Raw genomic sequence first — 23,094 nt, forward strand, 5'->3', positions numbered from 1 at the left:
TTACTCAGTTAGTCAGTTTAGATGCCTTTGCATGGTTACAAAATTCTTTACAAAAAAATTGAATTTCTTCCTCATGTTTTAAACTTTAAAATGTTGAATAATTACAAAAAATCTCTTATTTTTTGAATTAATAGCAAAATTTTCAAATTAAATGCAAATTTATGAATAATTCATCTACAAATTTGGTGAAGCAACCAGCGAAATTGTTAGCACTTCTAGAAATGAGAGGAAAAGAGTAAACACCAAACAAACTCATATCTTTTAATCTAGGGACTAATGTATAGTTTGCATTCATAATCTACAGTGGAAAGGTGAGATTTTGAGAAACGGGCATCGTGGGTCGGGTTCGTCGAATCCATTCTTCCAGATTTTTATTTTTTTTTCCACCCAGAAAAATCCAGATAAGCCCTTCCGAGAATGGTTGCCAAAGCCGAACACAGCCATAATACTCTTACAACATCATTTTGCAACAGTATTATGGTTAATTGGAACAAAAAAAAGTCTGTCGAAACAAGTATGAGTAAAATCAGAGGTGCTATATGCATCCCAAATTCCCAGACCAAATCAGTTCTTAAAACCAATTGATTGCAGAGAATCACAATGCCACAGCTTATACAGATCAAATCTCATCTACAAATGGCATCTTCTTACCTCTCTATTGCCTGTCAAAGATGAACATTTTTATGCCAGGAATCATAATCAGGTAAAGAGCTATACAGATCAGAATTGAAAGCAGGCTCGCTTTTGCTCCTTCCAATTACTGGTTTACTTCTTCGCTGTTTACGAGCATTGTGTTCTCTTTTCTCCTCGTCCTTGCTCGGGGCTTTCTTCCCCTCAATAGAATTATTATGTTTTCTTTTGTCCTCGTCTGTCCTCGGGGACTTCTTCTCATAAGCACAATTATCTGTTGTACTTTTGGGAACCTCGTAAAGGGTCAGTCCACTGCCTCCGCTCTGGAGCAGCGTGCGTTCTTCATTCTCAGTCTGCATTTGAAAATTCTCCAAGATCTCAACCACCTGGCTCATGGTAGGCCTCCCTTTGGGATTTTGGCTAAGGCATTGGTATGCCAAATTGGCCACCTTTTGGGCAGCTTTGACTGTGTACTGACCTTCCATTCTTGGATCTAAGATCTTCAGAAGCTTTCTGTTATGGTTCAAAAGCGGGCGAGCCCACTCGACCAAGTTGTGTTCTCGACTTGGCCTGCTCTTGTCCATCGCTCTTCTTCCAATGAGCAACTCAAGGAGCACTACGCCGAAGCCATAGACATCACTTCGCGCTGTTAGATGACCTGGTCACATGAACTATTTGGGTTAGCTCAGTTTCGCTTCAAATCAGAACTCTCATAAGACATTAGGGGAATTAAACAAAACTCCCTCTTTTATTATCCCACAAATATCGATGTAACACTGAAAAGGATAAGCCATCATTCAAATAACCTCATATCAAACACTTGATTAAACATGATATGGAGATTTATGTGACTCATTCCATGGTATGTGAAGCTCAACATGTTGCTTTTGGGCTCCCAAGCATGCTTTAAAGCATGTCATTTGGCTCGGCCAATGTAACTTGGAGAATTTTGCCACAACTTGACGTGCTTCTGACATGACTGTAAAGTTATGGTCTCTTTGGGTGCCACTAAAAGTTATTTGCATATAATCTTACAAGTAGAGTGCATGTGGGATGCATGTAGAGCAAGATCTTAAAAATATATGGCATTCAATAGCTATAAAAAAAGGGGGGACGATATTTTCACAACCCCCTCCCCCCTTGCAGTACGCATGCCCCCCCCTTATAACGTGATTTGATGTGAACAGTGGGCAACTTTACTGCTTCTTGACGTCAAATCACGGCGCGACGCATGCGTACTGCCGGGGGGTGAAAATATTATCGACCTAAAAAAATTCACATGTGGATGTATTTAATAGACATAGAGAAATTTAAGTGCATAAAATATTTAATAGTTATAAAAAATTCCATTTATAAGGTATTTAATAGCATGTGGTCCCTATGAGCTGATGTACATAATCTTAGCCCCATGTCTCATGGACACCCCATCTATACAATCAATGCCTACAAAATATCAACAGCTTAGCTTTTCTTGGTAAGTCCTTAAAGACGCCTTATTGATCAAGGTTACAAGATCATCCAATCATGGTGGGACCAATTGCACTGTGTTGGACTTGTAGTTGCCCATCATATCAACGAATGCAATGTACACATGACATACATGGATCTAGAACCACGACCCCTTTTTTTATCATGTATTCAAATCACATTATGGTATGATTTGTATAATAGTATATAGATTTCCTCAGTTTACATGTTTGTTATGTAAGGTGTGTAATATCAATAGAGAAATTTACAAGTATAAGATTTAAATAACCTCTTTATATAGTTTTAAATAGCCTACGGGATTATTAAAGAGAGATTTACATATATGGGTTGTTTTAAATAGCCTGAGGACTTAACAGAGAGACATTTTACATGTATAGGGTTTTAGATAATCTTATTATTTGTTTAGAATCAGCTGATAATGGAAACAGATAGATAGAAAGTGTGCAGTGAGAGATCTTTATGGGTGACTCCCATGCCTTTCTTGGTCGGATCAACCCAGCGGAAAACTGATGCGCACAGCACACCACTATCACGTACTATAGCAGTAAGGGCATGATAGGGTGTGCATTTGCAAATAAGGACCAATGTTGGCAGCATGTTTTCAAGACATGCCACATAGCAAATTTTTCAGAAAAGGAACATCCGCATTACATGAGACTCTGTGCATTTAGGAAACTCACCAGTCATTACGTACTCTGGAGCTGCATATCCATAAGTACCCATCACTCGTGTGGAAACATGGGTCTGGTCTCCCATGGGCCCATCTTTTGCAAGCCCAAAGTCTGAAAGTTTTGAGTTATAATCCTGGAGGTTATGATGCAACATTAGTTGTATAATGATCCGATGATGGGTTTCCAATACTCCAATTCAAAAGAGGATTGTATAATAAAGAACTATCAAAACTTTTCGAAAAACAATTAAATTAAAAGGTAATTTCTTCATTGTGATTTTAAATATTTAATATCGTTTTGTTCCACTCATCTTCCCCAGAACAAGAGACTGACAATTGCTAATTATCTCAATTTCAGGAATGAATGGTCTTATATGGATTGATGAGATTGTTAGTTGGAAAAAAATTGTCACAAGGATTCATTTGATTCGTATCCCTATTGTGCTTCAATTTTCTGTTTCATAAAAACATGGAAACTTCCACTAAACTGTTAGAAATGAAATGTAGAAGTTGAAGGTATGAGATCTGGAACGGGAACTAACCGAATCCAGCAAGATGTTTGATGTCTTGAAGTCACGATAGATAATAGGCCTCTCTGCTCCATGAAGAAAGGCAAGCCCTTTTGCTGCACCTAATGCAATCTTCATTCTAGTAGGCCAAGGCATTGTAACACATAACCCTGTGAACACAGTAGAAATGGGATGAGTAATCAGAGCAACTGTCTTACTAAAACAGAACAAGGTTCCGTTTTGTTGACTTGTTTTTTCTTCTCGTAATTGCAAAATATTCTCGTTTTCCCATTACGAAACTTCCAGCTTCCAAAAATTTGATCCCATAGTTTTAAAACTCCCCCACGTCTGTGTTGACTCCCCTGAGTCGACTACCTTTTACCTTGGCCGCGTTCCGCATTGTGCAGCACCGGCATTCTGCGTTTTGCCTGAGTCAATAAAAACTACTTTGACTCCCCCGAATTATGACCGTGTCAACCAAGTACTCAGCCGCATCAACCTAATGGTTGAACCTTATCTTTTGTTTCTTCCTATCAATAAAAACTGGAAACTTACTTTAAAACATACAAAAAACAAAAAATTGTTTTATCTTCCTTGTCTCAAGCATGTGTACTTTACAATTTATCATAAACCAGAGTTCTTAACAAGTGTCACTTTTTTTAATCTAAACTAACAGATATCAGCTTTTTCTTAAGGATACAAATGGAGGAATATTTTAGCACATTAGCATTATTCGGTTTCAAACAAAGACATAATGAACTTCTGAAATACTGGGATCAATGAATGAGCAAACTGGTAAGGAGCTTAACTATTTCATAACCACCCTGGCACAACCCAAATACCAAGATCAAACAAAAACCAAGAAAGAACAAGTAACAAGAAGAACTCGTACAAAATCCCATGTATGCCGTGAAGATAAAATTTTATCCAATCTCAAAAACTCCCGCAACTCCAATCGTCCATCTCTTTTATTACATCTCTAAAAGATTTTCAAAAGATTTCCACAATCTAAAAAGTAGAAAAAATGATATTTGCATATCTATCTTAAATATTAAAGTTTCCTTAGCTAAAAACTAGCTACAAATAAGGAAAGCAACTAGAACCTATCAAATCTAGTAAATAGCTAATTTAGAAAATGATAACCTTTTAGGAAATACAATACCTAAGGGAATAGGAAATCATATTTTTCAAATCTTGAAACTTGCTAAATCTCAAAGCTTTTAATCTTGCAAGCTTTCCAAGAATGTAAGTTTCCCATATCTCAAAATTATGTAAGCTTAGCAAGTTTCCATTCCGCCAAAACACCTCCTTATTCATGAAAACTTTCCGTATTTTCCACTTGTGAAACTTCCGCTTATGAATCTTCCTAAAATAGCAATCCTTAAAATTTATTGCTAATTTTTGGATTGCATCAGTCACCCCCTGTTGAGAAGAATTCGCACTCGAATTCGATACACCGTCCTTCGACGAATCACCCTTGCTTCCTCGTTTCAACCATACAAGCTTGTAGGGCTTTGAATGGTTTGTTATGTGGATTTGCAACTTGGACGTGAGAGACTTTGATAGGATGCCCTCACAGCTCCCACTATCAACAACAAACGAACAAATTTTCCTGGACACCGTGCATCTAGAATGAAAAATATTGTTTATAAAATAGTCGACAAAATTGTCTTGAAGCGAAATCATTTCTTTTCGAATGACCGAGGCTCCCCCAACAACTCCTAGTTCTACTATTTCATCCTCTTTCTCGTCCTCGTACTCATCATAAATGGGTTGTAGTTCCACTATTTCTTCTTCATCCCCGTACTCATCATAGACGGGTTCATCTTGACCTTCCATGTCTATATCAATAAGCAACTGCTTGCCTTCTGATTCTGTAGAGTTCGATAAAGAAACTGAAGACATCTAGAAGGGAGGAAGGCTTCCTTCATTTTCTTCTTCATCTTTTCCCAAGTATTGATTTTGGATTCTCCACGACGAGATCGTGTCACTTCCAATTGTGTCCACCATGCCGAGGCTCCTCCCCTCAGCTTTAAAGCCACAAGTTGGACTTGCTTGTGGTTTGGAACCCCTTTGAACTCGAATATTCTTTCCACCGTGCGTAACCAATCCAAGAACTCTTCCGCGGACAATCCCCATGGAATTCGGGCATCTCTATTTTCAGTCTGGATTCCCAACTGCGGTTGTCTCTTTCGCGCGGGTTCACTGGAGCCTCCATTTGCACCCTGTCATGGAAAGGGTTCAGGAAAGTTTCATCTTCCTCTTCGGTTTCTTCGTTTTGGCAAGAAGTTTCCAAGTGAAGAATCCGGGCCGTCAAGTCTTCGACTTGTCTTCTAAGCATGGCTAGTTCGTCTCGTGTCTCAATCTCCGCCATCAGAAGGGTATGAGTGCATCTTCTTTTCAGTGGCATGATCAATCTGCCGCCAACCGCAGGAGCAAAGTAGCTGTGATACCAATCTGGCGCAACCCAAATACCAAGATCAAACAAAAACCAAGAAAGAACAAGTAACAAGAAGAACTCGTACAAATACCACGTATGCCGGGAAGATAAAATTTTATCCAATCTCAATAACTCCCCCAACTCCAATCGTCCATCTCTTTTATTACATCTCTAAAAGATTTTCAAAAGATTTCCACAATCTAAAAAGTAGCTAAAAATGATATTTGCATATCTATCTAAAATATTAAAGTTTCCTTAGCTAAAAACTAGCTACAAATAAGAAAAGCAACTAGAACCTATCAAATCTAGTAAATAGCTAATTTAGAAAATGATAACCTTTTAGGAAACACAATACTTAAGGGAATAGGAAATCATATTTTTCAAATCTTGAAACTTGCTAAATCTCAAAGCTTGAAATCTTGCAAGCTTTCCAAGAATGTAAGTTTCCCATATCTCAAAATTATGTAAGCTTAGCAAGTTTCCATTCCGCCAAAACACCTCCTTATTCATGAAAATTTTCCGCATTTTCCACTTATGAATCTTCCTAAAATAGCCATCCTCAAAATTTATTTCTAAGTTTTGGATTGCATCACACCCTTAATTATTAGGACTTGGATCTCCTTTTTTCTAATTCTTATTGTATTATTTCCACTACTCATTTATTTCTAAATTTTTGTATTTATAGGGTTGCATTTTCTATGATTTATCTGTACATAAATTAATATTTATTTATTAAAATATTTTTGAACGTTGCGCGCATAAGGTTTGACACGGATCCCATGTCCAAGGTAATGGGACTTTAAAAACTGAAACCACTAATACCTTGTGAGTATCAAGTGCCTTTACTTTTAAACATGTTAGGTGATACGCTTTTACTACTAGAATGAGGTTCCAACATTTAAACAAGTAAAGAAAAGCTCTCATTAAGATAAAGCATGGTCACTTACGCCGGAAAAGGTGCTTTTCGAGGCTTCCACAGGCCATGTATTCGTAAACCAACAACCTGTGCTCGTCCTCACAGCAGTAGCCAATTAGTTTAACAAGATGTGGGTGTCTAACCTGGCCAAGGTAGTTGACTTCTGCCTGTAGAAATCACAAGACAATAAATAGACAACATATAATCTCCATAACCACTATAATAAGCATGCCCAACTTATGAGAATCCATGCATTTCTGTTTAAGTGTACAGATCAGTGCTTTAAAAATCAAACTGAACAGGTATATCCAACATGTTTCGATCTGAACCATCCATGTACATGGTCCAGTTTGATTAAACCAGCTCCAATCAGCAAAAACTGAATGAAATGTTCGATTTGATATTTGAAACACTAGAACCAACCATTTGAACTGAACTGTTCTCTGCAAACTAGCAGCTCATTTATCTAACTAAATAAATATCTTAAATAGTCAATATTTGAAAACAGAAAATCTATGGCAATAGACACAGTTTCCTACTTTCCTTTATACAAGTAAAGATAAAATAGGATTAATTGATTGGGAAAATTGAAATCAGGTAGTAGAAATACCAGCCATTCTCTGTCACCCTGGAAACCTTCTCGATCGAGCTCTTTAACAGCCACTAGTGTGAACTCATAACCTGGTCTGACATTCTCATCTATAAGACCTTTATAGACAATTCCAAACCCGCCTTCACCGAGAATTTGATCCGGTCTGAAATTCTTGGTAGCCAGCCTCATCTCACTATATGTGAAATTGTCGACGTTGTGATATCCGCTATTTTGCCGAAATTCCTCGACATCTTTGGGAGTTGTTGGCACACTTGAGGAATTGCTGATCTCAGAAGCTATTGATTTGCTTGGTTTTGTAGGAGATAAAGACAGTTTGTGTTCTAACTCTAATTGAACTGCATTTTTTTCGGAAAAATAAACATTATGCTTTCAGTTTAAAAAAATCAAACTATATTTCTAGTTGTCATGATCACGAATCTATACTACATATAATTGAAAAAGTTGGGTGGCCCTGGAGTCATAAAATTTTATAAATCCAACGTTTTCTTTAACTAATAAATATCAGTGTAAATTTCTTGATAGCTGTTAACTATGTTATGGGTGTAAATTTCTCTACAGCTATTGAATACCTTATATGTGCAACTAAACTATCCATCTCTATCTATAATATTTACAATGGAAAAACATGCATGGCCCACAAGATTATTTAAAACCATATAAATGTGAAGTTTTCTTCAATTATTAAATGCATTATAAATGTAAATTTCTTTAAAGCTATTAAAAAGCTTGTATGTGTAAATTTCTCTATAGGAAGTAAATACCCTACAGATGTAAATTTCTATGTAGTTACTGAGTAGATTACATTTTAAGCTCTGGCTCTATTTTTTTATCACATAAAAATTTAGTCATAAAAGCATGGATTGTTTCCATGTATAATCTTTGCTATTTTAATTTGGATACTGATATCGGCACTACCATGTTTTAATAATTGTACAATCTTAGCTTGTCCTTTCTTTCTTTTTTAATTGGCTAGTAGGAGCTTTTGGGAACTTAATAACCTTTGACAGCTATTTAAATAGAGAATTTATATGATGGGTGGCCGTGAAAACACGTGAAGTCTAAAAGAGTAGGTACGGCCCACTTTTTTTTATGATCCAAACCGTTCATCTGTTTGGGCACAACGTAAATAGGTTGTGCCCAAAAAATCGTTTCCATAGGATGATCCTAACCCTCCGATCTGTAGATGATTCCATAAATGATTTTTGGAAATCTCCATATTCAGATCCGTTCAGATCGGAGGGTTAGGATCATCCTATGGAAATGATTTTTTGGGCACAACCTATTTACGTTGTGCCCAAACAGATGCGGTTTGGATCATCAAAAAAAGTGGGCCTTACCTGGTTTTTTTAGACTTCACATGTTTTCATGGCCACCCATCATATAAATTCTCATTTAGATAATACAAGACAAGATGACTTGCTGCAATTATCAAATCATGGTTGTGCTGATATCATTTTCCTTTATTTTTTATGAAAGGAATTGATTTTATTAATGAAAAGCACTGAGGTGGTCAGCTACACGCCAAACAAAAGGAAGATAAATATCTGTGCTGCCATATTTTGACAATGGCACTAGTCACTTTATTTTACACTTTTGTGATCGGATGTTTATAGCATCTTGAGGCTTAGGGCTGGCAATGGGGGCGGGGCCGGATGTTGCATTCCCCACCCCGCCGGAAGGAAAATTCCCCGTCCCCACTTCGGGGATGGAGGGGAATCCGCTTCCCTGCCCCGCAGGAATATCTAATCCCCATCCCCTACCCGTGCAAAAATCCCTGCCTCAAAAAAAAAAAAAATTTTTAACACCCATGAAGAAGCAAAGATAAGCCGTGTTTGTACACTTATCAAAATATGGTAGTGCCAATAGAAGTAGCCTAAATGAAATGTTCACTGTTAACGGAAACTAACACTAAAACAGCACTAAAATAAGAGGGTATCGATAATGGCTTGGATATTGAAACGGGGCAGGCGGGCCCGTCCCCGCCCAAATCGGGGAAATTGCCAGCGTATTGTAACACAGTTGTGAGAAGGTAATTAAAAAAAGTGAAAGAAAGTGAGTAGTGCCATTATCAAAATATTATAGTGAAGATCTGAGTCCCCTGCTAATCTGGTGAAAAAACAACAGTGAATTCGTGCTTTTAGAGTTACTCTAAGGGCATTTTTGTCAACAAAAAAAAAATGGAGTCTAATGAAATACAACATAAATAGCATTTAGCTAATCATGATTTTTAATCATGAAAAAACTAACCGCGTAGCAAACAGAACTTTGGGTCAGTGCCGACCTAGCGAAATGACCAACATGCCCCTACATTCCATGAATATTTGAAAACAACAGGGGGGCAAAACGGTAACAACATTATTAAATAAGTTTAGGAGTTGGTTAAGCATCAATCACCCAAAAAGCGCATTTTAGTAAAATGCATTTTCCAAAGAAATGCAGAGAAATGTATTTCTATATATATATTTTTGTAAAAATTAAATACAATTATGTGAAATAGAAAACTCACCTGGTTTCTTCCACTCATCCTTTATCTCATCCGTGGAGAAACAATTCCCCATTAATTTGATTCCCAAACGAGCTTTAAATCTCATCCTTCCATTCCAGATCGACGGGTAAAATCAGTCCAGAAGAGTTAAAGAGGGTTTTAGATCGGTTCTTTCTTTTCTTTTGGGGGAAAGTTTTAAGAGGATTTGAACTGAGCTTCTGCAAAAATAAAAAATCTTTGCTGGGATTTGGGTTTTGTGAGGGCTTTTGGTTTCTTCTACGTTTATAATGAGTTTTGTTTGGACTTTGGAGAGTAGCGGCTGAAAACGCCAAACCAGTAGACCCTGAAAGTTGGATTAAATTACGAAGATTGACCTCCACGTCGTTGTCCCGTTTTAGCCTGTCTGGAGTGACAGCAGTGGAGATAAAACGTAGATTTTCTCCGCTCTGAGCCAGTCAGAAAATAACCGAGGTTAATGGGAGGGTATGTTTGGAATTTTGCTTTTCCCCTGTTAGTGAGGGTATTTTAGTAATTCCGTGCTTTACGTGTTTTAGTTATTTGTGTTGTTTTTCCACGGTCTGGTTATTGCTAAGTTTCTAGACGTGTCAAAGACGATAGAGAGTTCTTGGTGAGTTGGTGCGATGCAATTACCTAAATGCCCTTTTATGTCCTCTCTTGTGAATCTTGGGTCTAACAAATGAATGGCTTGGATCATTGATTAATGTGGGCCCCACTGGATTTGGTAAGCAATTTCGCAGTTCACGGCTGATTGGCCAAAGAGTAAGTGGGAGTGGGGCCAGAATAGACCATCTCGATTTGTGGTGAAATTCTGTCCTTCGGATGATCCTAACCCTTCATTTTGTGGCTTTGTAAATGGATGGTTAAAATTTTAGAAACCCAACTGCTAATCAGAGGGCTAGGATCGTGTTGACGTGTGTGGCTTTTTTACATGGCCCCACCAGATGAACGGTTTCCTTCTTTGCCGTCCAATATAATTGGGGAAGCAATATTCACCCTTTTTTGTATTAGGATTTTAACGGAAATGATACCAGCACAGCCATATTTTGATATTCTCACAAACCATCTTGTCTTTTAGTATTTAAAGAGCTGTCAAAAGATTATTACATTTCTCAAAAAGCTCTCACCAGCGAATTAAAGAATAAGAGACAGATTGGTTTGTGCAAATATGAAAATATGGTTGTGCTGCAGAGCTGATATCCCAACTGCGATTTTTTATAATGGGACGAACAACTTTATTTTTTATTGGAAGCCAAATAATGAAGTGTCAAACAAGGTAACTTCGTCTATTTATCAAAATGGTGTCTCTGTCTCTGTCTCGGATCTCCCAACTCATTGACTCGTTGAAAGGTCTGTTTTGTGTTTCAGTGTGAACGCCTTTCCATTTCGTTTGAACATCTGACTCAGTACAGTCAACTTTCAACGTCGGATGAAACGCGTATTGGTTGGTTTTCGTCTTTGTCTTTATTTCCTCCTAATTTGATTCCCTTCTACTTTTTTCTTTTTCTTTCTTTTATGTCATCTGTCATTCCTTCTAGAAACATTTTTTTTATTTTAAGATTTAATTGGTATTAATGGAGTGATTTTATTTTATTTTATGGGTAAGCTGAGGTTAGGCATGGACCCCTACCAGATTAATAAAAATAGAAATTAAACTTTGGTATAGCAATAGAGAACATTGAATTGAATATAATCCAATGATACTGCGGTTGGAGTCGCGGAGGATCCCCCCAGTTCTAGCGTTGGCCTCGGGTCAGGGACGCATCTCTGTTCAATTTAACTCTTATCTTCAGCTTTTCCCCAGTAGCAAGTTCTTGGATTCTGTTTCATACAGAAGTGATTAACAGTAACACTGCATGGATTTTTTTTATCCGGGAATGTAAAATCTGGATTTTACAATCCTTAAAAGCATATAATCCAGGTTTTGGCTAATAAAATCTTGGTTTTAGCTAATCAGTTGGGGACTCCACAACCGCTCATCATAATCTAAAACAAATGGGGTAAATTTGACTCCAATAATCAGTTTAGCACTCACAATAACCGGGCCCGAGATTTTACAAGCCTGGATTATAAAATCCTCGGATATGCTTTCCATACTATTATCACTCTAAATTATTGTTTCAGTTGCTCCTCGGGAGCTTTCCAACTCGGGCAAAAGAAAAACATGGGAATCAGATTTTCTTCTTCAGATAAGAAAATCCCAATTAGACAAAAGTTTACCAGAAATCCTATATTTCTTCTTCAATTCCTTTGAGGGAAAGGCTTAAAATGCTATCTCAACTAAACAAAAAATTAATGGTCTGAAAAAACCCCCCAAAGTTATGGAGCGAGCCTGGTCGGATCGCGGGGGAAGAGAGACGTCAAGCGAATGTTGTTGAGGGCACAAAAGAGCATCACCACACGCTCCAAGCCAACACCAAATCCGCCATGAGGAGGTGCACCATACCTGTAAAAAATGTGCAGTCATAGACGTTAAAATAAAGGCAACACTAAGGCCCTGTTTGTTTTAGATTTTGAGAAACGATTAATAGTCCAAAACTGATTATTGAAATCAAATTTGGGGAAACTGACGGAAGACGAACGATTTGGAGGCTGGCTAGACATCCCACAATCATGTAATGAGAAGCGTTCTTTCGATATAATGTTTTTTCCTTTTTTTTTTCTTTGGTTGCATAAATCAATTAGGAAGACCGAAACCTGACAACAGTGACTAGAGTAACACAAAAATCGCCAATGATTCACATTCAATGAGCAAAAATGTACCGAAAAAACGGTTATGCAATGTCCAATAGAAGCAATTTTTGGGCCGACCTCTTGAACGGGTCAACTAACTATACACCTCCAGGGCTTTGGTGAGCCATAATTTTGGGTGGTCTTACATACCAACAAAGCAGTCCTCAATTATATTGTATGGTGATATCAAATATCAACTCAACTAAGCCTTTGTCCCAAACTAGTTGGGGTCAGCATAGTGATACCAAATATCAAATAAAAAAAAAGTGGGGAAAAGGACAACTGCCCTTCAGTGCAATACTAAAGCTCGCCAGCCAAAACTTAAGATGCTAGTTTCTACAATCCCCTTGTTATGAACTTACAAGAAGCTTTCCCAAAGCACCATTTAGATTTTACGACACCACCCAACTATTCCAGCCAAACCCCAAGACCACTCACACTCAAAATAGCTTCGAATTATTATTAGGGTACTATTTCTAAAATAACTCAACCTCAAGAATTTCAAAAAAAGTGGACTTTGGAATTTATCTAGATTTATGATGCAGAGTTCATCTTCTCCAAATTTAATTGAACAGGAGTCAATGGTAATTCTACAAGAACTTGGTATCACATGCCAGACATGTAAACGATGCAGGGCTTCCCCTTAGTAGACTTGTCTTTGTAAATTTTCAGATTTATTCATATATTATGATGATACAATCAAGGTAGCTAGAGAGGGAAGTTTTGACTTTTGACCATGGTTTCAAATTTCGGTTTCGGAATGCGTTTCATTCCTCACCGAAACTGAAATTTCAGCCGAAATTACAAAATTTCGGATGAAATCTAACGAAATCAAATAAAAGAATATTTTATCCCGTACAGAATTTCGACCAAAATTTCGGGAAGATATTAAATAATTAATAAATATCGAGATTTTTGGGTGAAATCCCTTAAATTTCGGGATAAGCGAAATTTCGACCGAAAAATTTTGGTCGAAATAAATCACATTTTGGGTATGTGTGATTTCAGTTTCGGTCCTCCACTGAAACCCGAAATTTCGGATTTCGGTCGAAATTTAAAACCATGCTTTTGACAATGGCAATGAGAAATCTAACTTGAGGTTCAAAGAAAAAAGAAAGAAAAGAAAGACAGAAAGAAAGAAAGAGAAAGGAAGGAAAAAAAAAACATACCTGAACGAATCAATGTATGTAGATATTGTCTTCACATCAATACCACATGCCTCTGCACGAGCAGCTAAAAACTCGGGAATGTGAATGCGTTGAGCTCCTGAGATAATCTCCTCACCTTCAAGATATAACCAAAACAAGTCACAACAGTTGACAAAGAAGAGAATATGCAGAATCCGAGAAAACATTAAAAAACCATTTCATTTCCTGTTAAACAATTTGATGGATATTTCACATCATGAAAAGTAAAGAACAAAGTGTGGCCCCTCTTTTTAGGTTTGGCCTACACGTGGCACATGTGGCCCCTCTTTTTTGGGCTGGCCATTTCATGTGGACATTTTAATAACAGGGAGATGTGAGATTTGAACCCAGGACATGGGCTCTGACACCATGTGAAACAACCAGTTACTTCAAAAGCTAAGCTGTTGGAGAAGGCGTTGTTTAATCTTTTATACTTCAACAGGTGGATTGGGCACTTTCAAGGAAAACCCCAGGGGATTGAGAACTCGAGACTTTTTTTGGTGTTGGAAGGAAATCATAGAAATGTGAAGTGTGAAGGAGAGGAAGATGACGAGATGGAAACCATCTCCAAAGCAAGTTATAAAGCTTAAATTCTGGTCGATGCTGAACCCCAGGTCAGTCAAGCGGGTATCCGTGGAGTTTCTAGGGACAATCGTCGTGGGTTTCTTTGAGAGTTTTCTGGTCCAATTAGCATTGCTGGTTTCAATGAAGCAAAGATTAGAGCCCTGCTTGTGGCGCTAGTTGTTTATTCGAGGAGTTTAGGAGGCATGAGGGCTTCTTTGCGTGGAGAAGGATTTTAATAATGCAATAGGCTGGGCTACATGGAGGCGTAGTAGTCCGTGGAGGTTTAGCCATGCCATAATTTAGATTGCTGATAATGAGGGCTGGGTGTCTTTTTCACACCTTTATAGTAACTAATGACTCAGCCAATTCCCCCTGCAAAACAAGGGGCCGGCAGTGAAGTAATGTTTGTGAGGCAAGCTTTGCCCTATTGTTTGTTCTCTCCTTCGAATGATTCTGTTAGTGTTTCAAGAAGAAAAAGGAAACTGCGAGAAAGAAGCTTTCGAGCAGAGAGTAGGGTACACAAATGTATGTGTTTGTGACCGTGTGTGTGGAAACTCGAGACTAGGGGGGTGTCTAGCCGATTTTGCAAAACCCATTCCGCACACCACTTTTTTGGAAGAGAAGTGCCACCTATGCAACAATATAAGGGTATTAAATGAAAAAAGTCAACACATTGGTGGCATTTCTGTCCTGAAAAAGGACAATTAAATGGGTTTTGTGAAATTGGCTATATATATAATGCTTACCACTCTAAGTACTAAAAAGAATCAATTTGATTAAATTATAAAACTGTATGGACATGTTGGCATGCCAGGTATGCAAGTCACAACTTAGGTTTCTCTGACACCAACAAATAGCCTTGTCCAAGTCGCATAGTGAGAATTACCATAAGTGCATCCGTAATAGTATGCAATCCTATCTACAATTTGAAATGAGGCCCCAAAAGATATTTATACTATATGCAAAAATTAACTAAATGAAAACACGACAGGGATCCATTCAAAAAAAAAAAAAAACAACAGGGAAACAGGAATTTGTGTTCGATCTATCTGTAGGGATTATGTATCTGCATAGAAATCCTTCTCTTACCTCGAATGAAGACATCAAAAGAATTACTGTAAGCCCGATCGTCATAACACGGCATGGTGTAGAATGGTCTAACAGCCATTGGATAGCGATGAAGTATATAGAACTCGGTGTCGTACCTAAGTTAGCAAGTAAACATCAGCTACCCAGTCTGAAGATAAATTAAGGCCCAAAATAGAAAAATAGAAACAAACAGGTAGGGAGGGGAAAAAAGATTACTTCTCCAAAACAAGTTGACCCAACTTTCTCTCTGTTTCTGTATTTAGATCTCCCAAAGGATCAACTTCTATACCAGCTTCCTATACAAACACAATTCCAGCATCAATACCGTATAGAAAGAGATGCTGGCCAGGAACTCAAAGATGTAATAAGAGCATATGCTGCATGCTGAAAAATAATAAATAAAAAAAATCCAGATATCTGTTGGATATGTGTCAAAAACTTGTTAATTGTACATTGTTATCTTTCAACATGGTTGCCATCATGATAGGTCTTCTCATATATATATATACACTGATACACATATAAATACACCATTTCGGGAAAAAAGAACATGATTTATACATACACACACAATATTTGCATATGATATGGTCCCGAATCTAATTGGACCCAGCTTCACCAGATCTGATTCAAATATTCAGATCCAGAGATGGAAGGCTGAGTATCAAAATTAAACATGCTGTGAAATCACAGATACATAACAGTAAAACAGGAATATCATGCGAAAAGAACAAGATGACATATAACAAAACTGCAATTCAGAATTAGAACAGAAACACAACTTGCAATTGATCTCCAAGAAGAAAGATTACAAACAAGAAAGAAAATGGAAATTAAATGAGGCTTTCACTGTGAAGAAGACTCCAAAACCTTTCCATTGAGGGGAACTCAACCTCATTGAGCCTAAAATTTCAAGACAACTCTCAAGTTCTTACAAAATCATGGAAGGGTCTAGAAGATGACCAGCTAGCTGCCCACCATGTGTCTGTTGTATTTATAGTTGGTTTCCACTAATATAAGGCTGAGTGCAAGAATGATAGCCATAGCCAGCTGTCAAGGCTGTGGTGGCAAGAATGTGGTTTTTACATGCTTGTGGCTGTTACATGTTTTCACGCCATCTAAGCACTTGCACTTTCTTCTCTTTGCACAACCTAGCCTTCCACATTCATTGTCGTCCAACCCCTTTGCAAAATGCAACACACACTCACATCCCTTTAACTCTTACAACACCTTCACTCACCCATTACAACACACACACGCACGCACGCACACACATTATGACACAGACCCCATATTTCATGAGAAGAAAAATAAATCCAATACTACTTATGCCCACACTCTTAGGCCATGCTCCCCACTTCTACGTCACAATGGCACCGCCACCAATGGTAGATGCAGACGGGGCAGCAACACCAGACTCTCGCAGATGTGAGCAAATCTCCATGGGGAAGCGTGAGATCCACAAAGCCACCCGGGTGACTTTAAGGGAGTCTACCTCCACTATCACCCTATCCATTAAATCTTTTGCCAAGCATTTGATCCCCTTATGGACAGCTCGGGCCTCTGCCTTGCTTACATCTGAGATCCCAATAGGCCCTGCAGAAGCCCAAAGGATAGCTCCTCTAGAATCCCGTAGAACACCGCCAATTCCCGCTGGATCTGGATAATCAAAACTAGATCCGTCAAAATTAAGTTTTAGAAAACCTTGGGTCGGAGGCTCCCAAGCTTGCGCAATGACGGGGCGGTGCTCTACGTTATAACAATTCTCTTTCCATCCCTCCCACGGGTCGAAAGCAAAAACAAACCTAAAGATGGGGAGAATCCTCACCTAAGAAATAGTCAAAGCAATGACCTTCTCGAATAGGAATGAAGGAGATTTTCTTACTCCTTCAAATACTCTAGCATCCCTCAAACCAATGAAAAATTCTAAGTCATACATTTTGCATGGAAACTCGGAAGATACTCTCATGGCTTCATTTCACCCTTTTAGTGGTGACTGTTTTGCCACCATGAGACTCCTATAGTTCCATAAAATTGTTTAATATCAGCAGCCAAATATTTATCGCTTTAACATATTTGTTATCATCTTAGTAATTTTATTATTATTTTATTTGTCTTTAAGATAGAGGACGAGCCTTGGCGCAACGGTAAGGTTGCTCCATTGTGATCTGGTGGTCACGGGTTCGAGCCACGGAAACAGCCTCTCTGCAAAGCAAAGGTAAGGCTGCGTACATCTAGCCCTCCCCAAACCCCGCAATGGCGGTAGCCTCGTGCACTGGGCCGCCCTTTTTAATCTGTCTCGATGATGCTAACTGATGTAAAAAGGACAAGAACCTTTTTAATTTTCCTATATATACTAGCAAATGCAAGACAAAGACATGTATCAACACAATGGTACACACACACACACATATTCCTTTATTCCTTATTATTTGTTATTTACAATTTGACTATTTTATATTTTTGATATGCTAATCAAAATGTAATCATTTCAGAATATAAGTCATCCAGCATTAGGAATTCCCTTTGTCCGAAAGCTATACATGTGCCCATGTCCAAATTACATAGATACTAACTTAGCAGGATCCGAGAAAGATAAGGTAAATGATATCAAGCCAAAGAACGGTAGTGCAGTGAACAAGGCAAGAAATGTATACACAAGCCATGCAACGATTAAGCAAGAGATTTGAGAACCAACCAAAAGATACACACCTTGAGCATTTGAACCCCTTCTTTGAAAGTGAGTCGCAAAGTCTTCTTCAAAAACTGTGGCACCCAATAAAATATTAATAACAGGAACCACATAGAACAAAGATATGAACAAGTTATAGTACTCCACTGATAAAAGCACAGAATACTACCAACAATAATATTTATAGAAAATAGCAGAGGGAAACAGACAATGCCCACCATAGGCAATGGCAGTACCAGCAAAATTAAAATTTTGAGAAACAAACGAAAATTCTAACCTTCAATGGTTTAAATGGGTACTGCCTTCCAATGGCATCAAGTTCCATTTTGCATTTTTCATTCAAAGTTTCAAACATTGAGACAAATAAGCGGTCCACAACGTCCAATACCTGCATAAAACAGTCAAGGCGTCAACAACAAATGGATAGTTTACGTTCACTAATGCCCGAAGACCGATAGTTACCTCAAAATAGTGCTCCTTAATCTCCATTTCAACATCAAGGCCTGTGAATTCACACAAATGCCTGTGTGTGTAGGAATCTTCAGCTCTAAAAACAGGACCAATTTCAAAAACACGTACAAAATCACCACAAATTGCCATTTGCTTGTGAAGCTGAGGTGACTGCGCTAAGCAGGCAGGCTGCCCTTTGTACTCCAGTTTAAAGACGGCTGATCCACCTTCACTAGATCCAGCTATTAACTTTGGAGTATGGATCTCAACAAATCCTTCATTTAATAAGAATTGTCTGAATATCTGTGAAGAAAAGGTATACAGGTTTATAAACAAACTTTCAAACTATCACCCAATCTATATATTTAAGCAAAGAAAAGGGGGTTTTGGTCATACGGCCTACTGGTGGATGCATTAGTCTAATTAAACCAACTTCTGTAACCAGTTCTATGTGCATGTTGTGGATACCCCGTACAGGATATTGTGACTCCATGAATTCTAATAAAAAAAATACTGCATTTCACAGAAACATTTCATTTGAAACATCTCCTAGTGACAGAATGAGAATTGCTGCTATCCATGATTGGGATCGAAGTGTTGGAAACAACGCAATGCTACTAAAAGAATTCTTTGGAATCTGTAACGCATATGTAAACAAAAGCCCTACAAATTGAATATTCTCTACAGCTAAAAATGGGCACTTCATCCATGACGACCTTTTTACAAAATGGGTCTGCAAGAGAAATATTTACTAAACAAATATCCATTTATGTCTTACTTAAGATAGGGATCCTCTTGATGGATAATTAGATATATTTTCTCTCTTCAAGAAATGTAATTAATGGCTGTTAAATTCAGAAGTGTACGTCCTCACAAATTAATAAAACCTCTTCTCACAAGAGGAAAATTTGATCTCAATGTGTTTTATGCGGGTGATCTTAATTTTATGCATGTAAAATTTGTTGAGAACAGTGCCAAGTTCTGGGATGCTCTTATTTCTCCAAGAGCAAAAGACCTAATTGATAAAACCCGCATAAATAAACCTTCAAGGTAGGGAGATTTGGCTTAGGAATCTGTGTTTCATATTCAAGAAGTAGATCGATCATCTCTCTCAAAATGCTAGACGATCCAACATGTTTCGTACTTCTTGATCTATATGGCATGAAATGGGTCTTTACTAACATATTCTATTTGAAGGATGGATCGTACGGTTGTATCTAAGGAAGCAAATCCTATAAAGTACCACCTTATGCCATCTAGTGAAGGGGCATCTAATGAAAGGAATGATACATTCCTAGAGATAAAAAATGTTTCCATGTCAAAATTACTAGAGACGATAAGGATCTTCATATTATTCATTGTACTTTGCCAAGAATTTTGAGTATATCACGGAACAGGACTTAAAACCATAAATGGATGCAAGAACGAAGGCACACACAGAGTGGAAGATATACAGACATGATCAATAGGCTCAGTTAAGCTCAATTTTGATGGGAACTTGATTAGGCAGCATTACACAGATTCTAAGAAAGAATTGCAGGGCTTATTGGGGTCTCAGAGGCGAGTGAGGCGGAGGCCCGAGCAGTCCATCAGGGGATTAAATGCTTGGATAGGGTGATTGTGGAAGGAGATTCCCTCAACATCATACGATGGCCTAGTGGTTCTCTCATCCCCCCATGGAGGGGCGGTTCGCTCACTTTTTCGAAGAGATCCAAGACCGAGTGGAAGGGTAGTCGATTATATTCAAGCACACAAGAAGGTCCGCCAATAGTGTGGCAGATAGACTTGCAAGGGCAGGAGTATACAAGGTGGGGTTGGAAATGTTCGACTTCCTCCCCCCTTGAGTGTATCATCCCATTCTTCTTTTTGTTTTGACCGCCTTTTGTTTTTGGTTTCTCTTTGTACTTTTCAGTTTGACCATCTTGGCCTCTCCTCTGGTTTTAATGAAATTTGCTACCATTCAAAAAAAAAAAAGTAAATAATTAGCGGAATGCTAGACTCACAGTCACACGAGCCCTTGTAAAAAAAGGGGAAAAGGGCTCCCCCATTGGTCAAATTCCATTTAAGATGGCACAGAAAATTGATATCATAACAGCCTTAAATGGAATTTGACCAATAGGGGAGCCCCTTTCCCCTTTTTTTGCAAGGGCTCTTGTGAGTCTAGCATTCCTCAAATAATTATATAAAAAATTGCAGTAGTAGTAACGGTAGTAGTTGTAGTAGCTCTAAGTTTGTGAACATGCAATGATACTATAACAATGCTATACGTATGCTAAAGATCTATAGCTATAAACCACTAGAAGTTTCAAAGAACAATACACACTTACGTTTCCAACTTGAGATTGAATGCTAAATATCCCTTGATTAGCAGGTGTGCGTGTGTCAAGAAATCTGTAGTTTAAGCGTGTATCCCGATTAACACCAGCAAGAACTACTCCATCCTGCAGCCTTCAAAATACTATTAGTAAAAGGGTGGATGATTGGTAAGAAGACAAAATGATAAAAATTAAAGAAAATGTTAAAAGAAGATCTTGTCTTAATTGTGGATCTTTGAATTGGAGTTTCTTTAAACAGCAAATACAAAAACCACCATTTCCTATCAAAACATTGCTGCTAACTAACTAATCAGATTTAGAAACACGAAAAACATTACTTTCTCCAGGATTAAGAAGACAACAAATGCTCACATTTAAAAGTATACCTTCTTAGCTTCCTCAATCTCTTTTTCACTTCGAGTAGCATCCTCGATATTGATGGGTAAATTGGGCACTGCTTTGCTGATGCAGTAAAGTTTTCTTACTTGTACTTCCACCTAAATAAAAGATGAGAAATATATGGATTAGCCAACATTATTAGAGACTTGAGACAGACGCATATCGCATATCGGAAAACTCTCAAATTTAAACGTAATTTTGAGTCCAATAATCGGTTTGGCACTCACAATCGGTTGCCATAATCTTAAATGAACAGGGCTTTGTTGACGTAGGATCGAAGTAGAAAAAGATAAGGCTCCTGAATACATAAAGATGCCTTCCTCTCGTTTTCCACCCAGTTATCACAAGTGTTCGACAGAATGGGAAAAGGGGGAGGATTTATGCTGAGGTAAAGACCATCTTGGCAGTCTAGGCTATGCAACTATCTAGATTTCTAAGCAATGACCTAGTTCATCGCTTCATACCAAGCCGGCCAAGAACCACCTACCACCAACAAAAGGGTAGAAAATTAATTTTTACCTGCCTAAGGAAATTGGATATAGAGACCATTGCTGTAAAATTCTCCCTATTTTCATTAAAATACAACTCTTTAAATCACAAAAGATTACCACATCACTACCTTATTAACCCACTTATATGACGCATAAGCAATAACTAACACCCACAATCCTACAACAAATTCTCACAAAATATACATTACAACTACCCCATAAACGCCATAATTTATTATCAAATTACCTGTTGAGAGGTGCCCGTGATCGCAACCTCTGGAACGGAAACTATCCCTTCCACATCTATAATCGATTCTCTGCTCAATCCAGCAGCAAATTTCACCATTTGTCTACTAACAAGATCTTGAGCCACAGTCAAAACACATTGAACTGTAGAACCCTTCTCTCTCAACACCAAAAAAGCCATATTCTTCCCAACAGTTCGGCTTGTATGAACCCGTCCGCGGATCAACACCTCCTTCCCTTTCAATTCCCCCTTCAAAACCCTAATTTCCGTCCAAATCCGGCCAGTAACCTCCTTCGATTGAAGATCATTGAGCGGGACTTCACCGTAATTTCCAGAAAGAGGATCGATTTCAATGGAAGATAATGCTGCCGTGGCCGCAGCTGCCGCGACTTCATGTTGCCGTTTAGCTTTCTCTTGTTTTAATGCTTCCTTTTTGGCAGCTTTCTTGCTTAGGGTTTTCCCTTCTTCCTCTGCGACTGCTAGGGTTTCAGAAGGGTTTTCAGATTTTGTTGCCATTTTTAGGTGGTAAAAACCCTGGAAATGTTGCTGTGAAGTAGAACTTGGGAAATAGAAAGATGGACGGGCCACAAACCCTAACCCTAGACGAAATTTCTGTGCAGTTGAAAGAACCCTAGAGAAAGCGGCCCAAGCCTTCAGAAGCATACGAGTGAAACCCTAGAAAACATTTTCGAAGTAGACGAGAACCCCAGTGAGGGAAAAATGGCCGTACGATTTTACGTCCGCGCTCTGTTCTACGCACAAACCTTATTTGAGATTTTATTTTCACCCCCACCCCCGCTGCATTATAAGGGAGCGTGCACGTAAGAGTGAAAATATCATTTCCCACGAAAAGTGATATATTTATATGGGTACTGAAATTGGCATTACGATGTTTTGATGATTGCACAAACTCTGGTTGTCTTCTTATTACTGAAACAGCAGCCAAAGGTTATTACAGCCCCAAACGCTCCCAATCCAATACCAATAGCTATTCTAGTTATTTTACCTCTGTGGGGGTATTTTCATCATTTCTATGTCATAAGTGTATTTTAGACACTTTTCACGAGTTAGGGGTATTTTGGTCATTCTGAACCTATATAGGGGTATTTCTGTTATTTTCAGGATGCAGAGTATTCTGTATTTTGATTCAATGGAGCG

The 23,094-nt window shown here is 38.2% G+C and overlaps 2 protein-coding genes across 2 annotated transcripts; both read right to left on the reverse strand.

The window, feature by feature from the left end:
• Positions 1 to 517: 517 nt before the first annotated feature.
• On the reverse strand, positions 518 to 10,022 carry LOC143849371 (putative serine/threonine-protein kinase PBL17). The gene is made up of 6 exons (XM_077358377.1): positions 9,773 to 10,022; positions 7,264 to 7,601; positions 6,685 to 6,820; positions 3,331 to 3,467; positions 2,799 to 2,922; positions 518 to 1,288 (listed from the first exon to the last, which is right to left on the reverse strand). Exons 1-6 carry the CDS (start codon positions 9,855 to 9,857, stop codon positions 666 to 668), a joined length of 1,443 nt encoding a protein of 480 aa, XP_077214492.1. The 5' UTR covers positions 9,858 to 10,022; the 3' UTR covers positions 518 to 665.
• A 1,726-nt stretch (positions 10,023 to 11,748) lies between these two features.
• Positions 11,749 to 22,744, reverse strand: LOC143851293 (aspartate--tRNA ligase 1, cytoplasmic-like). The gene is made up of 10 exons (XM_077360671.1): positions 21,937 to 22,744; positions 21,186 to 21,296; positions 20,812 to 20,925; positions 18,497 to 18,787; positions 18,312 to 18,422; positions 18,055 to 18,108; positions 15,559 to 15,638; positions 15,343 to 15,458; positions 13,672 to 13,786; positions 11,749 to 12,215 (listed from the first exon to the last, which is right to left on the reverse strand). Exons 1-10 carry the CDS (start codon positions 22,597 to 22,599, stop codon positions 12,089 to 12,091), a joined length of 1,782 nt encoding a protein of 593 aa, XP_077216786.1. The 5' UTR covers positions 22,600 to 22,744; the 3' UTR covers positions 11,749 to 12,088.
• Positions 22,745 to 23,094: the final 350 nt, after the last annotated feature.

This window comes from Tasmannia lanceolata, unplaced genomic scaffold, assembly GCF_043159265.1.
Source record: "Tasmannia lanceolata isolate RefF3 unplaced genomic scaffold, GAP_Taslan_0.1 ptg000018l, whole genome shotgun sequence".
In the NCBI taxonomy this organism is placed as follows: Eukaryota; Viridiplantae; Streptophyta; class Magnoliopsida; order Canellales; family Winteraceae; genus Tasmannia; species Tasmannia lanceolata.